This window comes from Vulpes vulpes, chromosome 12 (genome assembly GCF_048418805.1).
Source record: "Vulpes vulpes isolate BD-2025 chromosome 12, VulVul3, whole genome shotgun sequence".
Lineage (NCBI taxonomy): Eukaryota > Metazoa > Chordata > Mammalia > Carnivora > Canidae > Vulpes > Vulpes vulpes.
In genome coordinates, this window is record NC_132791.1 from 134,541,693 (window position 1) to 134,560,981 (window position 19,289).

Genomic DNA, 19,289 nt, shown 5'->3' on the forward strand with positions numbered 1-19,289 from the left:
TGCCCAGCTCGAATGTGTTTCGTAGAAAAGGACGGCCCTGCTCTGATGACAAGCGTTCTTCCTCCACACCGCCGCTGCACACAGGCACATAGGGTGTTAACTACCCGGTTCTTTTTCTTCTGTGGCTAGCCTCTGCTCGCTCTCTACTGGCTGCTCTTTTCATCGTCCCCTTTTAAAAATTAGTAGGTTTTAGATGCCGCAAATATTTTTCATGTATCTTTGCTTTTTATTTTAAGATTTTATTTATTCATGAGAGACACACAGAGGCAGAGACACAGGCAGAGGGAGAAGCAGGCTCCCTGCGGGGAACCCGATGTGGTACTCGATCCCAGGACCCCAGGGTCACACCCTGAGCCAAAGGCAGAAGCTCAACTGCTGAGCCACCCAGGCGCCTCATTCGCTCACTTTTTAAAACAATACCTAAAATTCCATATGTATTTGAGATTTTCACGAGGGCAAATATATGGACTTTTTCTTTTATGCCTTTTGAATTTTCTGTAGTGCTCAGGAAGGCTTTCTCCATTCTGAGATCATGACAATTCCATCTTTCACCCAGTGTTTTTATAGTTTCATTTCTTGTTTAGGAATTAGGCTTCATGTTTTCCCTGATGAACAGCTAGTTGATCTAGCACCACTGACTGGCAGATACCACCCCTCCCGCTGATGTGGAATGCCACTTTTAACATAAATCCTTAAAGGCACAGAGGTCAGTTTCTGGCATTGGTTCGTATTCTGACTCCACGTGCCTTTCTTCAGCAACAGGCACAGAAATACAGGTGCGGCATTCTGCACAGCCAGATGGTGGCCCCTGGAGGACACACATGCAGACTGCCCCCTGGGGGCTACCACTGAGCTCCAGTTCTTCGCTGCCATGCAAAGATGCAGGCCTGGTGTTGCCAGCTCTTCTAAGTTTTCAAGAGGTATATGTGAAATCTCATTTTTTTGTAACTAAAGATTTATTCATTTATTCATGAGAGACACAGAGAGAGGCAGAGACACAGGCAGAGGGAGGTGCAGGCTCCCCGAACGGAAGCCTGATGTGGAGACTTGATCCCAGGACCCCAGGGTCATGTCCTGAGCCAAAGGCAGATGCTCAACCGCTGAGCCACCCAGGCGTCCCTGTGAAATCTCATTTTGAGAGTGATGGCAATAATTTTTCTAAGTTGCACACAAAAGCTGAAAGCAGTTGGTGGTGCACAGGTAGGCCTCTGAACAGATGCTGACAGGGAGGGTTAAGGCCACACTGGATCTTGGTGCCCACCACTCTCTCCCACCACCAAAACTAAGAAGTAAAAGGGGAAGGAAGAGTGGCAACAGCGCAGCTCGGGAAACCTGGGTTATTTGTTGCCCCCTCCCTGGGGAAGACAGGGATGCTGTGCCCCATCTTACCTCTCACCCGCAAGGGTCAATGATGGGCTTCCTGGTTGGCCTGGCAACTAGGAGATGCTAGGTCAGCATGAGGGTAACATGGGTCAAGCCAGGCCTCCCAGACCCTGCCAGGGTGAGTGACAAAGGAGCAATGCCAGGAGTGAGGTCCTGGCCAAGTATGGAGCAAGATTCTGCCCCCCCGAAACAAGCTGGAAAGTGCATGCCTCCTTTCTAACAATAATGCAGCCTTCCTGGATACCCAACTTAACAGTTTAACCAGCAAAGGAAGGAGCGAGGCCTTCTGCTTTCACGTGTGTGTGTGTGTGTGTGTGGGGGGGGGGATGGGATTTGCTGGTAGCAAAGACAACTCACATGATAGAACTTGAGTTTAGAGAAGCTCCTCCACACACATTCCCTCATTGGTCTCACAATGCTGTGAGGCAGGCAGTGTCTCCCCTTCTGCAGGTAGGGGTAGGTACTGCCCATTACGGAGGAGGAAACCAGCTCTAGGGGCAATTCGGATGGGCTCCGGATAGTTCCAGAATATGCAGGAAAGGTACATGGAGAACACAGACTGCAGGCCCCTCTCCTTCCCGGTGTCCTCCTCTGCAGACTCATTCCCACAACAAATCCTTACTGAACACCTCTGATGGATTAGGCATTCATCTGGGCCTTGGGAGCACAGCAGTACACAGATGCAAGGCATTAGCCTTCTCCTTGGCTAGGTCAGTTTTCCTCACTCTGAACCATGACCCTGACTGGCCCTTGCTCTGTTCTTCTCTGGCCAATGTTTGCACTTTGCTCCACAGTCCCTGGCTACTGGTCATTTCCTGGAATGTACTGACTTGTTCCAGAAAGACATGCTTTTCTATTCTTGAGGCAGAGACACCTGGCAGACTCAGACCCAAATCCCATCCCTGACTTCATTCTGATCAACTTTTCAAATATGTTTCAGGCAAGTCCCACAATTCCCTATCCATGCCGTTCTGAGAGCATGGAGGGCACACATGTTTTTCCTTGAAGCAGGAAATAGAGCTGAGATGCTGAGGTGGCCAGTCTCCAGGGTATTTGGAGCAACCTCTTTTCTCATTACTTGTTCTTCATCTACATCTTTTGCCCTGATGCCCCCATCTTCTGGGACATTGTCAGAGAAGCACACTTAAAACCCCATTGGTTCATGTTCTGCAGGCAAACATACACTTCTTACCTGCAGTTGGTAGAACTCTGTCCCCCAGAAAGCTACATCCAAGTCCAAACCCCCAATACCTGTGAATCTGACCTCACTTGGAAAAAGGGTCTTTGCAAATATAATTAAGGTGAGGCTCTCGAGATGAGATCATCCTTGATTGAGGTGGGCCTTAAACCCAGTGACACAGATTTGGTATCCAACGGTGTCCTTGTAAAAGACACAGGAGAACACACACAGTCAAGGAAGGGAGGCCATGTAAAGACCCACACAAAGATGAGGCAGAGACTGGACTTATTTTACAAGCTAAGGTACACCAAGGGTTGCCGGGAGCCACCAGAGAAAGGAGAGACGCATCGAACAGAATCTTCCTCAGAGCCTCCAGAAGGAAGAGACCCTGCTGATACACTGATTCTGAACTTTTGGCCTCTAGAATGGTGTGAGAGAATAAATTCCTATTGTTTTAAGTTGCCAAGTTTGTGATCATTTGTTATGGAGGCCCGAGGTCCTAGACCTGACCTGGTTTTCCCCTTTGAGCAAGGACTGCCATGGACAATATGACCAACCAGAGGGCAGCCTTCATATCCCTTTCCCTGGGGAGTATGGCACCAGTTCCCACATGGCTGTGCAGGGCCCACGGATGCCATGGGTGCCCACTCAGCAGGTGCCCTCTCACCAGCAGAAGAGACCCGGGGCCCCCTGTGAGGTGCTGGGTTCTGCAGCTTCTGGAGCAGTGGGGTCGAGGTCCTCATCCATATCAGATCGGTCTGCCCCAACCTCAGCCCTTTCTTCCTGCCTGATCCAAAGGCTACTTTCTAGCTGTTCTTCAGCAAGTTCCAGCTCTTCCTCTGTTTGTAAAACGGCCACAGTTTCCTGGGGTAAGTGTGAAGAATACAGCCCAAGTTTGGCCTTAAAACCAAACATCGCTTCATATGGACTCTGCTGTAAGGAAACGTCAAACAGCTGATTCTTCACCATCTGCATGAATCTCAGGCCTTCGGCCCAGCGACGTGAGCGGTTACTCTGCATCCAGGCATTTACCATGTTCTTAACATCATGGCTTGCTCGCTCCAGGGAGCTTGGGCCTTGGCCAGGGTGGTGCTTACCACAGACAATCTTTAGGTCCGGCCATACATCATTGAGCTCATTAACAACCTGGTTTGTGAACTCTACGCCACTGCCAGATTCTAACATCCTAGGTGTACCAAGAATTGTGAAGATATCCAATAGGACACTGACCACCTCATGGGCCTGTTTCGCTTTTAGTGGCCGTAAAATAATAAACTTGGTCAAGTGGTCCTGGTAATATAAAATAAACTTGAACTCACCATCAGCATTTGACTGCATGTCAAGTACTTCAATCTGGCATCTGGAGTCAATGTCCTTAAAAGTCATGGGCTTGGGGGCAAGACCTCTCTTAGGTGCTGGGTTCTTCTGGTGACATTGTTTACACAGTGTCAGATACAAGACAATGACTTCTTTGGTGACATTGCCATATTTTCCTTGTAGCTCCTTGAGCATGCGTGTCCGCCCTCCATGTCCAATACTGAGATGCGTATCATGGAGAATATCAAACAACTCTTCCTTATGCACGTAATATCGTATTCGATCATGTTCTCCATGAGTAGCTTCTATTAGTCTCTCTGTGCCTTGCACGGAGATCACGTCGTATTTTGCTGCACGGCGGTAGTCACGTGATGACTTCTTCCCCTTCTCCTTAGCTTCTTTGACTTCCTTTATTGTTTGAAAGTACTTTTCTTTGGAAAATACCTTGCTGTTGTAACTTTTGCTTTCTACTAACTTTGTCACGCTTATGAGAAACTTTTCTCTCATGTTATGTATCTCCATTTCCGTATCACTTGCATTGGAAATGCCAGAGGGGTTACTTCCAGCTTTCTGGGGCATCAAGGAGAACTGCAAGAAGGAGTCTAAGAAGAGGAGAGAGAAACCACATTAAAAATCACTGCTATGCCATATGGAAGACTTTCCCTACAAAGTGCCTCACTCTTCCATCTGATTATTGAAGATTACTACATAAAAGAAAGATAACAGAGTAACAGTACAAGGCAGTAACAGAAAGCAACTAGAAAGCCAGCTAAGATCACCCAAACCAGAGCATGTCAAAAGAATTTTAAATCAGCAAGATACATATACAAAGATGCAGTAATTTTAGACTTTAGGCAAATGGAATAAATCAAACTGTTAGCTCATAAAGCAAAGACTAACTGGTCTTTATTAACTGAATAGGAGAGAGGATAAATGGAAATGCTTAAGATAGTAGACTAATATCCTCCTTCAGTAACTTTTAAAATATAAATGGGAGAATGTTGCTGGAAGGAACACATGATAACAGCAAACTCTGAACTTGAAGTTAGCACCAGGGAGGGCTTTTTAGCCTTCCCACAATTAACATAACCATTTCTTGTGGCTGAAGAGTCTGTCCCCATTTTAGGAGAATCAAGGAGAAAAGTGGTAGGAAATTTTTGAATGATGGTTTTCCCTGTTGACTGTACAGAGGATTAGTGAATGAAGATTCTGAGTCCTTACCCTCAGGGACCACGTTCTCATAACTGTCTAACATCTTCCCCTGCAGTAGTCTTTCCCAGAGGCCTCTGAATACTTCCAATCTTTGGTCATATCCTCAAATGTCACTACCTCTTGAGATGACACCAGCTGCTGCCACAGGAACCATTCTTGGGGCCTGGGCTACAGAACAGCTAGCTACAGCAGGACTTGGGGCGAGACAGTGGAAGGTACCAGGAATGGAGGCATGCCAGCATAAACGGCTCAGAATATGAGTCATGGGAATATTATAAGGAAGATAATAGAAGTAAAGAAATGCTCTCCAATCCAACAGATGAGTCTAGCTTTGTGGGTGAGGAAAACAAGTTTTGGCCTCTGGGAGATCTACAGGCCTAGACTGTTTTGACACTGCCTGAGCTAAGGCCCACATATTTCCGGAACAAAGCAGAGAGTCCAAGTGAACTTGGGTATTCCAAGACTGGGAGACACTTTTGGGTACAGGCTTGATGGCTCTGAAGAGAGGCAGCAGGGTTTGTTTCCAGAAATGGAAAAATTGCACCTATGTGCAGAGAGATTTGTCAGCAGAGTATCATGCCAAAAAGAGGTATGCCAAATGGCCCACACTCCACCATGATTGGAGAATTCTGCAGGGAGAGAATCTGACACTCAACTGAGATTTCTTGGAACTCCCGGTTATAGGATGGTGATGCGGCCCCAGGAAGAATTCACATGACGAAAACAGGAGTTAACAACAATCTGAGGAAAACAAGATCCCTGGGATCCCAGCCATTAAATGTAGAGCCGAGGGGCAGAGCAGAATCCTGAAAAGCAGAGAAAGATGAAAAGGTTTCAAAGCTCTGAGTCTTAGTTAAGCTGGGGTCCTGAAGGTTCTCCACTAAAAAGGCTTCAAACTCCTTTGCTCACCATCACTAGTTGACCATAGAATATTCCTGATTCTAAGACATTATTGACTATAAAACCATTGACTTACTGATGACTTTGAGGGGAAAAAACAGAGAATCTATATTAAACGAACACATCCAAATTACTATATGAAGGCAACATACATTTTAGTATTAAAGAAATAGAATGTTTGCAAATGCTGTTTAAGTCTGAGCTTAAGATCCTCAGTGCAGGGGCACCAGAGTGGCTCAGTGGTTGAGCGGCTGCCTTCAGCTCAGGTCGTGACCAGGGAATCCTGGGATCGGGTCCGCATCGCTTCTCCCTTTGCTTGGGTCTCTGCCTTTCTCTGTGTCTCCCATGAATAAATAAAATCAAATCTCAAAAAAAAAAAAAAAAAAAAAAGAGAGAGAGAGAGAGAGAGAGAGAAAGAACTGCAGTGAGCTTACTAGTGCGATCTGTGACGTGGGGTAACTGATAAGTGACCTTGGTTGGAGGAAACTGGAAACATCTCAGTTCCTCACCTACCTGTGAGTCCTCGCTTCAGCGTCCCAGACCTGTAATGTCCTTCATTGATCTTGCGAATCCCTGCCCAGCTCAACTCAGCCGCCTTCCTGATGCAATCAGCGGCTGGAGCTGACTGCCACCTCTCCCTCCTCCGGAGAGCCCGAGCCACCCACTGGAGCGCTCTGCTTTGCATTTGCAGTCTACTGGTTCAGGTGGACACAACCCAGCAGGTAGGGGCTGAGCCATTTACCCAGCCGTATTCCCTCAGAGGGCCGAGGGGTTCAGAGCTGAGACAGAAGATGCTCAGAGGATGTGAGGCAGGCACTTTCCGTACAGGTGCGTACAGGTGCAGCGCGCCAGGCCGTGCGCGGGGACGACTGAGTGGCGGCTTGGGAATTCCACTTCCGACTCTAGTACGGACTGCGTGCCTGCCTCGGGCAGCTTCTGAGGCTTCAGCTCCCTAACCACAACAGGGGGAGGTACCGGTCGCCTGATGAAGAAGCGAGGAAAAGGCAGATGAAGCACTTAGCACCTGCCGACAGATACTCCGCCAGCTCCCGGAGACCTGCTGCGGGCGCCACCTCCCCTGCTTAGCCTTCCTCCCTGCACCCCCGCGGGGCGCGGCCACACCCCTTCTCCTGCGAGGGCCTCCAGCTCCGAGGCCGGGAGTAGGCAAGGAGGGTCGGCGGCCCCCGAACCCGGGCCGGTCGGCAGTCGGACGAGGGAGGCCCAGGCAGTGAGGGTAGGTGCGCCGGGGGCCGCAGCGTCGGGGCCTGTCCCCCGCCACCACCCGCGGGCCCGCGACCAGCCGCCGCCACACCTCCCGCCGGCGCCGGCGCTCCCAGGCAGCTCGCACCGGAAGCCGCTCGGCGTCGGCCGGAAGCCCCGCCCCCGACGCCGCGGGCCGCCAGGCGCCCTGTCCTGCTCCGGGACGGGTCGCGCGCGGGCCCTGCCCCGCCTGTCGTTTGGCGGTCTGGGATACCAGCGGCCGGTCTGCGTGACCTGGGCAGGGCGAGCCACCAAGCCCGGACCCCCGCGGCAGGACCAGTGATCCCCCGTCGTTGTGGCAAAGCCTACAGCCTGGAAAATAGGAAAGTAAGCTGCATTCGTCATTCTGCACCTAGAAGCTTCACCAAGCTAAGGCAGAAGCGCACGTGCCGTCCGTTTAAAATGAACATTCCTGGGCAGCCCCGGTGGCCCAGCGGTTAAGCGCCACCTTTGGCCCGGGGTGTGATCCTGAATACCCAGGATAGAGTCCCACGTCAAGCTCCCTGCATGGAGCCTGCTTCTGCCTCTGTCTCTCTGTCATGAGTAAATAAAATCTTAAAAAATAAATAAAACGAACATTCCTTTCAAGTGCAATCTCAGCACTTCTTCTGAGACTGCCACTCCTCGGAGCAGCACAGGCACAAACAAGACGGTAAGGGGGCCGGGGCAGTGGTCCAGGCGCTCCTGGAAATCAGCAGCTCCTGTTCCACACAAGCCTTAGCCCACCGGCAAGACTGAACATACACACTGTATGCACATCTAGTTGCAGCCCAGCAGCAGTGAGACAGAACCCGTTCAGGAGACACAGGACCCCACAGGGCTTTTTCTCTGGGGGCCACAGTGCCCCCCAAATACTACCTGCTTCGAAAGGGGGAAACCCCCACTACCTATCAGTCCTGATTCCAGGACTGTGTTAATCTCGATTATTCAAGAGCTGGTGCTCAAATGGAAAACCCACTCTACTTGATCAAGCCACAGGACAGGGTGGCCTGCCTCCAGGTGGCAAACCCACTCACTGGGAGGGAGGATTCTTCCCCAAGCACCACACAGAAAGCAAAGGCTCTTCATTTTAAGTTTTTATTTAAAGTTACATATAAGGTTACTTTACTCCTGCATCTTCTCAATGGTTTCTTCCTTATATTTGCCCTTTTCCTTTCCTACTTGGCGAGATTTGGCTTTACGCTCAAGGATCTTTTTGCGGTCTTTGTCCAGTTTTAGTCTAGTGATAACCACCTGCAGAAAAATAAAACACGTCTAGGCTTTCAACAGTTACCAGCTTCTCGAGCTAACCAAGTCAGACACACGTTTGTTTCTATTGCAATTTGAGGATCATTAAGTTGGAACAGAGATTTAGCTTCAACCCATAAAACCACAGTACAGATGTTGTGACAAATCTGTTAGAGGCCTCCAGATGATGGTAAATTCAGGTCTTCTGAAGGAAGGTGAGGAAAAGGGTAAGGGGGCTCTGAACCAATACAGGTCTGGGAACCTGAACCGAAAGGAAAATCTCTGCCGTCAGAGAGCTTGTATTTCCGCAAACCAATCCAGTGGATGCACACCAGACTTTGATATTCAGAAAAACAGGGCAATATGGGGACACTAAGGACTGCTGCCAAGCAGGGGCTAAATCCTATAGGGTATCAAACGAGGCCCTACTGACAAGGCTACATACAGACACCTGAAACCTTGAACACAGGATAGTGAGAGACATCAGACCATAAGTACTGTATGATGTCACTAATAGGTGGAAATTATAAAGTCAAACTTGTGAAAACAAGAATATGGTCAGCAAGAGATGGGGAACAGGACAGATGTTAAGGGTATATGAACTTACAGTACAGTTGCGATACATACACAATATTGTATCATAATCACCAAGCTTGCTAAGATACTTATATAGCACATTAGAAGTATGAATTATCCCTACAATGGCAATCCTTTTATATACAAATCTATTGAACATCTTACACACCTTTAATTTACACATTATGTCAAATGTATTTCTGTAATAGGAAACATGGGGCACTTGGGTGGCTCTGTTTAAATGTCTGCCTTTGGCTCAGGTCATGATCTTTCTGGGTCCTAGGATGGAGCTCCATGTCTGGCTCCCTGCTCAGCGGGGAGTCTGCTCCTCCCTCTACCAAAGACATAAATAAATCTTAAAAAAAAAAAAAAAAAAAAAGGAAACAATAAAGACAAATACCTGAAAAGAAAGGAATACCTAAAGAAAGTGAAGAGTTGCTTTGGTAAAAGTTACAGCAAGTACAAAGGTGCAGGGCAGAACAACTTGGAAGTTTTACAGGTTGTGTTTCTTAACTTTAAGTGTGCCTAAGAATCAGAGAGCTTCTTAACATAGATCCCTGGACCCTGCCCCCTGTCCCCAGTAAAGCTGGGAACAGAATGTGGAATCTACCAGGTGGGCCAGGTGATACTGCTAACAGAGGACACACCACGATTAGCATGGCTGGAGGAGGAGCCAGGAGGCCAGTAGACCAATCACGAAAAGAGGACATCTACAAGTGGTTGGTGAGGGGATCAAGTAAGACCTTGCAGGCCACTTTGATGGGAACAGATGGGATTCTGGATATAACCTGACAGCAGCTAAGGGGGTGGGGATGAGTGGAGACAAGCTGCCATACAAGGTGAGCATGGCAAATAGTGAACAAATTCAGAAGTCTGAACATATTAGGTTTGCGGTTATCAATTAGAAATCCAAGAAGGCAAAATAAGCAATTGGGTATTGATATTTGGGTTGGAGTCATCAGCCTTTAGAGGTCTGAAGTCCTCAGAATGAAATATAACAGATGAGGACTGAGCCACAGTGAAGGGATGGTATATCCTACACCGTGCTGTCTTAAAAAGACGATGAATGGACTTGGACTGGTGACCAGGACAACAGCCTATCTACTGGTGGACCAAATAGAAGACTGGCGATGCCAAGAAAACGGCCCAATTCCTTGCTCTCAGGAGACACACACTAGAAGAATTAAAGGGAAGGGTCATCACGCCTGTAATCCTTTGGGGATAGGGCAGGGGGGTAAGGAACGTGGGAAATGCTAGTAGTGAATTCCAGCTCAAAGAGATGCAGGAATTTTGCTCCATCAACCCTTCAACTTTTCTGTAGTTTGAAAAAACAGATTTATGGCAGCACCAGAAGATCTTTTAAAAATTGTTAGAAAAAAACCTAAGAGACTGCAATATCAGAGAATTCACATTCAAGCCTCAGACAGGCACCTACTATGGCAGACCAGAATCTCTATCCTTGCTCAAACACTACCACTATCGACGAGATCTTAGCTTCTGGGCTTTGGTTTTCCCATTTGTAATGGCTTAATTCTTTGCAGGGTTATAAAGTTGCCATACTACTTACTTGGCTTTATTTATTTATTTTTAAAATATTTGTTTTAGGAGGGGAGGGAGGGAAAAAGGAATCTCAATCTGACTGTGCCAAGCAGGGAGCCCCACAGGGAGGCTCAATCCCAGAATCCTGAGATCATGACCTGAGCCAAAACCAAGAGTCGAACGTTTAACCCACTGAGCCACCCAGGCACCCCTGCTTACTCAACAGGGTATCAGCTCCATTTACTAGAAAAATTACTGTATTTCCGAGATTTTAAGATTTGTTCACTGTGACTTTTGAGGAAAAAATACATAAAATATATACGATGACTGTTAAAGACCTCTTGATTTGAAAAAATTTCCAGAACTCCATTCAAATACTGTATGTTTAAGACTAGTTCCTAGCATGGCAAGCCGTGCCCACGTTGGGATGTTGGCTGGACAGGGTCCGGTGTGGAGAACCCCTCTTACCAAAAACCGCTTGGTCAGAAAAGGGGCTACCCCCTTGCCTGTCAAGCAACACAGGGTCATGGAGAACCTGGTCCTAAACCACTCAGACATCCAGCTTCTGGGTTGGGGTCTTGAATGTAGCAGAGTGGCTCCCTTCCTGCGATCTACTGAAAGTCCGCCCTTGACACAAGGGTTTGTAAAAGATAAAAAGAAAAAAAAAATATTGCGTTCTAGAACCTCTAAAATCAGGGATTCTATTTCTTTGGGAAGGTTCTGCAAACAAGCTATCACATTTGCTAACACTTCCAGGAACTTCCTTCTCTACCCTCGAGCATTCTCAATAATACCTACCTTGCTAGGGTGAATGCCCACGTGGACAGTTGTGCCATTTGCCTTCTCTCGCTGTACTCGTTCAATGTAGATGACATACTTCTTCCTGTAAACCTGGACTACTTTGCCGATTTGCTGACCTTTGTAGTGTCCCCGCACAACCTAAATTAAAAAAAAAAAAACAACAAAAAACCCCCAGAAATATTAAGATTAACCTTGTGAACCAAGAAAGCTACAAATCACATAAACATCAGATCTGCAAGACCTTTCAATCTTGAAAGACTTAACAGTTAACGGAAACGTGCCAGTAATTCTCTCTGGCTTTAACCTGCAAATAAACCAAAGTATAGTGATGGACAGCGCATCCATCAACTGGTGGTCAATAAGCAGCAGTGGGCTTGGTAAAAGGTTAAAAACGAGCACACTTCAGCTTTTAATAGCAGGTTGACAAGGAGCTTTTACTTCATCTCGAAGGAAGCAAGAGGCTGTAAGATTAAATCCACAACCCATTCAAGCGTCCATCTCAGTGCCAGACCGGCAGCAGCAAATACGCATGGGAACCAATTCTTTCCCAGTTTCAGTTTCCTACCCAGGAGTCCTAGTGATCACATTTCTCAGGCACAAGCACATCTGTGCTTCTGCACAGGTAGTTCTTTACAGCTGCAGATTTCCTCGCATTAAGAGATCTGGAAAACAGAGACTACCTCCTGCATCCACTGGCAATCCTGGCACCAGCACAGTAGCAACCAGTGGCTGTTCTCAACCCAAACCACTATCTGAGGACGTTTTTTTTTATTTATTTATTTAAATAGGCCTTAACCTCATCCAATAATACTGGGGACAGGCAAGCTGCTTTAGAGACTTGCCTGAATCTTATCAACAGCGGCTGCAGGTTACAGCTAAGAAAACAGAGATCTTCACTTAAATGGATTTGATGACTTATTTACTAGGTAAATGTAATACCACCACGTAAAACTATGGTTCAGTTAGGGCTTCTGCATCTGGGTTCTGATTCAGACTTCTGTATATTGTCCTCAAATGCATCTTTGGTGACCAACCACACCAAGAAAAAGCTCATCACAAAGTAATGTCCTGGGGCAGGCCGCCTGCGTGGCTCAGTGGTTGAGTGTTGGCTTTTGGCTTCAGGCATGATCCCAGAATCGAGTCCCACACTGGTCTCCTTGCATGGAGGCTGCTTCTCCCTCTATATCCCCGGCTCTCTCACGAGTAAAATCTTAAAAAAAAAGGGGGGGGGGCAATGCCCTGGCTCTGAATCATCTCTCCTCTTCTGATTAATTATGTCCACATTGTGATGTTTGGAACAATCAATACTTTTTCCTGTTAGATTTTCTAAGATTTTATTTATTTAAGAGCGCCAGTGAGACAGTACAAGCAGGGTGAGGGTCAGAGGGAGAAGCGGACTCCCAGATGAGCAGGGTGTAGGACATAAGCCTCGATCCCAGGACCCGGAAATCATGACCTGAGCTGGAAGGCAGACACTTCATCGACTGAGCCACCTGGGCGCCCCCCACCTCCCGTTTCATTTTTCAGTTTCCTGTTGCAACCCTGCTCTGGTGCATCATTCCCCGAACACAATCCCTCTTCCAGGCCAGATGTGCAGGACATCCGCCAGGATGACCTGTATCACTGCACCCACTTGCACTTCGTCATCCTTCCGGATGGGCATGGACCGCACGTTGTACTTCTGCCTCAACTCTTTGGAAAGCGGGGAAGACATGATCTTCCTGCGAATGTGGGAAGGCGCATTGAAATGCCGCTTACGATTCTTGCTCCGGTCAGAAGTCACAAACGGATTGAACTTCATGTTGGCTGCAGAGAAAAAGCAAAAGACGCGTTAAAAACCCTTAAAATGATTGCACGATGTCGTCCGGTTTCCAGACAGGTCACGGCAACAACGTCACCTTGAGAGGGTGAGCAAGCCCAGGACACGGTCACGTTCTCCCGGGATGCTTCCTCCACAAACATACCCGTTCTAGGTCACACCCTCCGAACCTCCGAAATCCCGGCGGAGGAAGTGAAGACAATTCGCACCTCCATGCGTGAGAGCAAACCGGACCCACAAACTCAGTCACTCAACTAGCACGTCACGCTTTGCAAAAACCAACAACGTCCACACGCTGTGAACTCGAGTGAGAGGACACCGAGCTCCCGACAAAGTGCAGCGTTTCCTCCGTCCCCAAACCTGGGAAATCCAGGGTCCCAAAAGCCGCCTCTCGGGCAAGCGCGGCCTGGAAGGCCCCCCGGCTTCAACAGAAAGCTATTTCGAGACCATTCTTTAAGGAACGACGCCGACTAGACTTCTCTCCATCCGCACAGAGCCCTTCCCCTCCAGGCGCCGATGCCGAGTTCTCAAATCCCCTCTCCCCGTCCCTTCCCGAGTCCGGCGGCCCTCAAGCTAGCGGGAAAACAGGTCCAGATCATCTTAGCCGCTCTCCCTGGGTGCTCTTCGTTCGCCGGAAGAGTATCGAGCCTCTGGGGTCAAAAGACACCGCGCCCGCGAAAGGATGGCCGCGGATTGCTCGCGCTCTCATCGCCAAAACTCACCTGCAAGCGCCCCAGCGATGGCCGCAGAAGGGAAGAGAGCCACACGCTACTTCCGGTTCTGTAAGTTTATGAGAAATCTCGCGAGACTGATCATCGCCAGGAGCGAGAGAGGCGCGGGATTTGAATGACAAGAGGAAGCTGGGAAAGAAATGGATGACTAGTGCCTCCCGCGGCCTGGAGGGGAACTGCAAGGAGCTGCGAAACCGCGTCTTTCAGACCCTGGTGCCTCCCTGGGCAGGTCCGGGAAGGGTCGTTCCCGGGCAGGTGGCAGGAGCTGCTCAGAGCGTGACTGTCCCCCCGTGCGTGGTGAGGGAGCGGGCGCCCCCTTCTCCGAGAAAGGGCAGGTTGTAGTAGCGGCCGCCAGGTGACGCTGGGCCTGCGGCCGCGGGTCACCTGGGTTCCGTGGACACCGAGCTCGCCAGCCCTTCGATGAGGGGCCATGGGGTGGGGGTGGGGCCCGCCCCCGCCCCCGCCCCCGCCCCAGATTCGGCTGCAGCCACACACCCGCCTTGCGAGGCTGGGGACCCGCGATCCTTCCCTCGCCCCAAACCCCGCGCCGGGAGGCCTGAACCTGCATTTCTAACGAGCTCGCAGGTGTCGGATGCCCAGGGTGCAGGTCCGAGACCACACTTGGAAAGAGCCTTTGCAAGGGGAGAACTGTGCCCCTTTCTGAGTGTTACTGTCCGCTGTCATTCAGTTCAAGGTCTGGTGGAAGCAGGGCAAGGGGGTGTGGTGCCTGCAAACCGCTTCTGGGCAGGCGGCAGTGCTTGGGGTTAACTCCTGCAGCTTGCCTGGCGGTGCAGCCGGTGGGGGATCCGTTTCCTTCGAATGAATAAAGCATTATCATTGAATGAATGATGCAGTGTCAAACTGATGGAAGACACGCATTTCATGGTCATAATAGGACGTAGTGAGCTTGCTGAGTCCTGGAGACACTTTTCCACTCACTCTACATTTCTAACTCATATATATATATATATATATATATATATATATATATATATAGGAGTTAGAAAAATAGAAAAAATATATATAGAAAAAATATATATATTTTTAAAGATTTTATTTATTCATTCATGAGAAACAGAAAGAGAGAGAGGCAGACATAGACGGAGGGAGAAGCAGGCTCCTCACAGGGAGCCAGATGCAGGGCTGGATCCCAGGATCCCCCCAGGATCACAATGGGCCAAAGGCAGACACTCAACCCCTGAGCCACCCTAGCATCCCTTTTAACTCCTTTACTCCACCAAATAGCCTTGTGAAGCTGGTACAGTATTATCATTCCCACTGTACAGATGGGATCATTGAGTCACAGAGAAGTGAGAGGAACTTGTACCAATTAAGTTGAACCCATAGGTTATAGATGAACCCATGTAAGCTCTTTCCAGTCCCTTCCTGATTCGATCCTAATTTCTAGGACTCCATTAGGTCAAGTCAAAGAGTAAGGAACTTGGGGATGCCTGGGTGGCTCAGTGGTTTAGCACCTGCCTTCGCCCCAGGGCGTGATCCTGGAGTCCCAGGATGGAGTCCCACATCAGGGTCCCCGCAGGGAGCCTGCTTCTCCCTCTGCCTGTGTCTCTGTCTCTCTGTGTGTCTCTCATGAATAAATAATTAAAATTAAAAAAAAAAAAGAGTGAGGAAACATGTCTTTGAGGAGCCAGAGTTAAGTCAGTAAAGAGCACAGGGTTTTCGTGATTTAAAAAAGTTGTGTTTTAAATATACTGTCAACAGCCCCAGATTTTATTCTTAACTGAAAAATTCAGTGAGACTACCTCTATTGCAATTCTTTTTTTAAAAAAAATTTTTTTAAATGTAAACTCTACACCCAACATGGGGTTTAAACTCACTATGCCAAGATCAAGAGCCATATGCTCCAGGACTGAGCCAGCCAGGTGCCTCTGCAATTATTTCCAACAAATGTTTATGGAGCGTCTTTTGCATGCTATCCCTAAACTCGACACTGGACTTAAAAAATGAAATTAGTTAGAGCTTCTGCTTGCAGGAAGCTCATTGTCTAAGAGGAGAGATAAACAGTGAAACTAGCATTCATGGGACCCCAGGAAAAGTGCTTTATGAGCTGGCTGCCCTTGGTGGGGTTTTTTTCTTCTTTTTGAAAGAGAGCACAGGGGGAGAGAGAGGAAGAGAATCTTAAGCAGGTTCCATGCTAAGCCCATTGCTGGGCTGGTTCTCATCATCCTGACATTATGACCCTGAGCTCATGACCTGGGCCGAAATGGAGAAGTGGTTGCTTAATGGACTGAGCCACCCAGGCGCCCCGCTTTTACTAGTTCTGTGCTTCAGGAATAGGAGAGCATTCTGGGGTCAGGGAAGACTTCTGGGGTGAGATCACCCGTGGCTGAGTTTTGAAGAATGTTAAAGTTAGCTTCATGAGGCAGTAGGAGTAGCTCTCAGGAAGGCTTGGAGCTGTGAAGCAGCATGACGTGTTGTCTCCCGGAGCTAGGTCCTTGTGGCTGGAGTGAGCAGCCTTCAGAGAAAAGCCCATGAGGCTCCCACCTGATCTGAATTTCATTTGGCAGCTGAAAGTTACAGGGAGATGCTCAAGGCTCCTGCCTTCCTACCTTGTCTTCCTCTCTGGTCTTCACAGATTCATCCTCTCTCTTTTTGTTCTTATTAGATTCCCTAACCCCCTCTTTTCTTTCTTCCTTTTTAAGTGTTATTTATTTAAGTAATCTCTATGCCCAGTGTGGGACTCGAACTCACAACCCCAAGATCAAGCATTGCATGCTCTTCTGATGGAGCCAGCTGGTTGCCCATTCACCTCCACTTCTTCGGGTCCCCCCTAGCCTCTTCCTCTCTTCCCACAAAGGCCCTCTCTGTTCTCTCATCATCCTCATCATTCTCTGCTGTTGCCCTCCCCTCTGGAGGCCTCCTTAGCTCCCTCTCCCCATGCAACACTGAGTCATTGAAATTAAACCTTCAGGCCACTATTTGGACAGCACAGCCACTGTGCAGTGCGAAGATTGCCAGGGTACAAATTGCATGCACAGATGCAAATTACTGGTGGCCTTGTTGTGAAGTCTGTTTACCTGCATAAATGTCTTGGCTCAGCCCTGCATGATCCTCTGGCCACCTAGCCTGGCTGCCCCTCCACTTCCTTACATGTCTCTTACATGATTTGACAAAGGTCCTTTTATTTGTTTTTTTAAAAATTTTATTTGTTTATTAGAGAGAGAGAGAGAGAGAGAGAGCACAAGCAGGGGGAGAGGGAGAAGCAGGCTCCCCGCTGAGCAGGGAGCCCAATGCGGGACTCCCTCCCAGGACCCCGGGATCATTACCTGAGCCGAAGGCAGACGTTTAACCCACTGAGCCACCCAGGTAATGGTGGTGGCTTTTAAATGGACTCTGTCAGGTTGTTTCGAGGCTGGTCTTTGCGAAGCCCTAAGACAAACTGGCTATTCAGATTCTACATCTACATCCCTTGGACTAAACTTTTTTTTTTCTAGACACCAAACCATCCCATTTCTTCCTTCCTTTCTCCCTGCTTGCCTGCCTTCACTCATGCATTCTTCAAAGATCTCTCCAACTCTTACTCTTTACCAAATCCTATGCCATGCAAGCTTCATATACAAAGACCAGTAAGATACAAAGACCAGTGAGACCTAGCCTCCCTCGAAGGGGCACGGTGTCTAGAAGGAAGAAATGGCCCTGTCAACAAATGGGCATAACACAGCGTCCCTGGGAAGATGACTGGATGCAGTCCATTTTTTATATTAAAAATTATTTATTTATCTATTCATTCATTCATTCATTCATTCATTCATTCATTCATTCATGAGAGGCACACAGAGAGAGGCAGAGGGAGAAGCAGGCTTCCTGCAGGGAGCGTGATGTGGGACTCAATCCCAGGACCCCAGGGATCACACCCTGAGGCAAAGGCAGATGCTCAACCACTGAGCCACCCAGGTGCCCCAGGATGCAGCCAATTCTAACTGAAGTTGGATGTGGTGAAATTTTTACAGGCGAACCCTTAAACTGTTTCTGAAAGCTAGGTGAGAGTTTTTCAGGTAGACAAGAGGGGAAATATGTTCCAGGTAGAGGGAGCCACCCAAGCAAAGGCCTCGAGTCCTACACCAACAGAACTTGTTGGATCTACAAATAGTTTGTGTTGCGAATCAGTTTGTCCCAGGTAAGAGGAGGATGAGGGAAGTTGTGAGGACGAGGCCAGGTTATTCTGCCCGCCCCCCCACAAAAAAAAGGGTATCTGGACTGATGAGGGTGTCAAAGGGAGAAGTGAAGAGACTCACAGGGCTGCCTGAGTCATTGCAGGCTTTGCTGAGGGTGGAGGTCATGGGATGGTATCTGAGGGGCACAGAGATTCCTGGGAACCCTGGTCCAGGGCTCACCAGAAATGTATGGATCCTTACATTTAGCTCGGTAGGCTTATACTGTGCAAGTACGTATTAAAAGTAAAGGTTAGGGACGCATGGGTGGCTCGGTGGTTGAGCAACTGCCTTCGTCTCAGGGCATAATCCAGGGGTCCTGGGATCGAGTCCCGCATCGGGCTCCCCGCAGGGAGCCTGTTTCTCCCTCTGCCTCTCTCTCTGTGTCTCTCATGAATAAATAAAATCTTTTTTTTAAATTTATTTTTTATTGGTGTTCAATTTACCAATGAATAAATAAAATCTTAAAAAAATTAAATTAAATTAAAGATTATTGTGAGAGGAGGTAGCAAAATGTGTGTGCGTAATACCAGGCATTCATCCACCCGTCTATCTATTTATCTAATGGCATCTTTCTGGAGTGTCCTGACCTCAGGGTGGTTGCTTAAAGCAAAAGCTTATACTTGACAAAGGAAAAGAAGGCAGAGAAAAATCCAAACGGGCACATTAAATGATCCGGCCCAAAGATGTCCATAGGAACTGAGAAACACTGAGTCAAATATGAAGCTTTTTTTTTTTTACCTTCCTTCCTGTTAAGCAGGAGATGTCACACCTCTAACCAGACAAACCAGCCCTGCCAAACTGGTCGGTAGCTGACACTCTTGAGCTGCAGGACAGGTAGTCAGGGGCAGTTCTTGAATGTTCTTGGGGCCAGCACCTCACGGAGCAACAAGTGTGGATGCTGAAAATATCCCTAGCATCGGATAGCATTTTTCAATTTAATTTTTGAATAAGTAGTACCTTTGCTTGTTTCAGAAAATATCAAAGCAGGGGCGCCTGGGTGGCTCAGTGGGTTAGGCATCTGCCTCAGCTCAGATCATGGTCTCGGGGTCCTGGGATCGAGACCTGCATCTGGCTCCCTGCTCGGTGGACCGTCTGCTTCTCCCTCTCTGCCTCTCCCCCTGCTCATGTTCTCTCTCTCTCCAAAGAATTTTTTTTCTCCAAAGAATTTT

General features: G+C 48.3%; 1 protein-coding gene and 1 non-coding gene across 10 annotated transcripts; both read right to left on the reverse strand.

Annotated features, from left to right (window-relative positions):
- Nucleotides 1-223: 223 nt before the first annotated feature.
- LOC112924879 (uncharacterized) lies at nucleotides 224-7,348 on the reverse strand. Its single transcript, XR_011995932.1, has 3 exons — nucleotides 6,506-7,348; nucleotides 5,749-5,898; nucleotides 224-4,482 (listed from the first exon to the last, which is right to left on the reverse strand). It is a non-coding gene; the product is annotated as an uncharacterized protein (transcript).
- Nucleotides 7,349-8,313: 965 nt separating this feature from the next.
- On the reverse strand, nucleotides 8,314-14,000 carry RPL26 (ribosomal protein L26). 9 transcript variants are annotated; one of them, XM_026005476.2, is made up of 4 exons: nucleotides 13,937-14,000; nucleotides 13,029-13,201; nucleotides 11,393-11,533; nucleotides 8,314-8,485 (listed from the first exon to the last, which is right to left on the reverse strand). In XM_026005476.2, the coding sequence occupies exons 2-4, from the start codon at nucleotides 13,194-13,196 to the stop codon at nucleotides 8,357-8,359; spliced, it is 438 nt and encodes a 145-aa protein (XP_025861261.1). In that variant the 5' UTR covers nucleotides 13,197-13,201; nucleotides 13,937-14,000; the 3' UTR covers nucleotides 8,314-8,356. The 9 variants fall into 9 exon arrangements, with proteins under 9 accessions (XP_025861261.1, XP_072586412.1, XP_025861262.1 ...); XM_072730311.1 differs by having other exon boundaries at nucleotides 13,011-13,201; XM_026005477.2 differs by having other exon boundaries at nucleotides 13,360-13,950.
- Nucleotides 14,001-19,289: the final 5,289 nt, after the last annotated feature.

What these genes read in the sequence shown, in the direction of transcription:
- RPL26 (XM_072730308.1), bottom strand. Translation starts at nt 13,357, where the DNA reads ATGTTTGTGGAGGAAGCATCCCGGGAGAACGTGACCGTGTCCTGGGCT. An exon ending in GGCTTGCTCACCCTCTCAAG is followed by an intron (nt 13,202 to 13,293) that starts GTGACGTTGTTG and finishes TTTTCTCTGCAG; the next exon opens with CCAACATGAAGTTCAATCCG. An exon ending in TGGGCATTCACCCTAGCAAG is followed by an intron (nt 8,486 to 11,392) that starts GTAGGTATTATT and finishes ATTTTTCTGCAG; the next exon opens with GTGGTTATCACTAGACTAAA.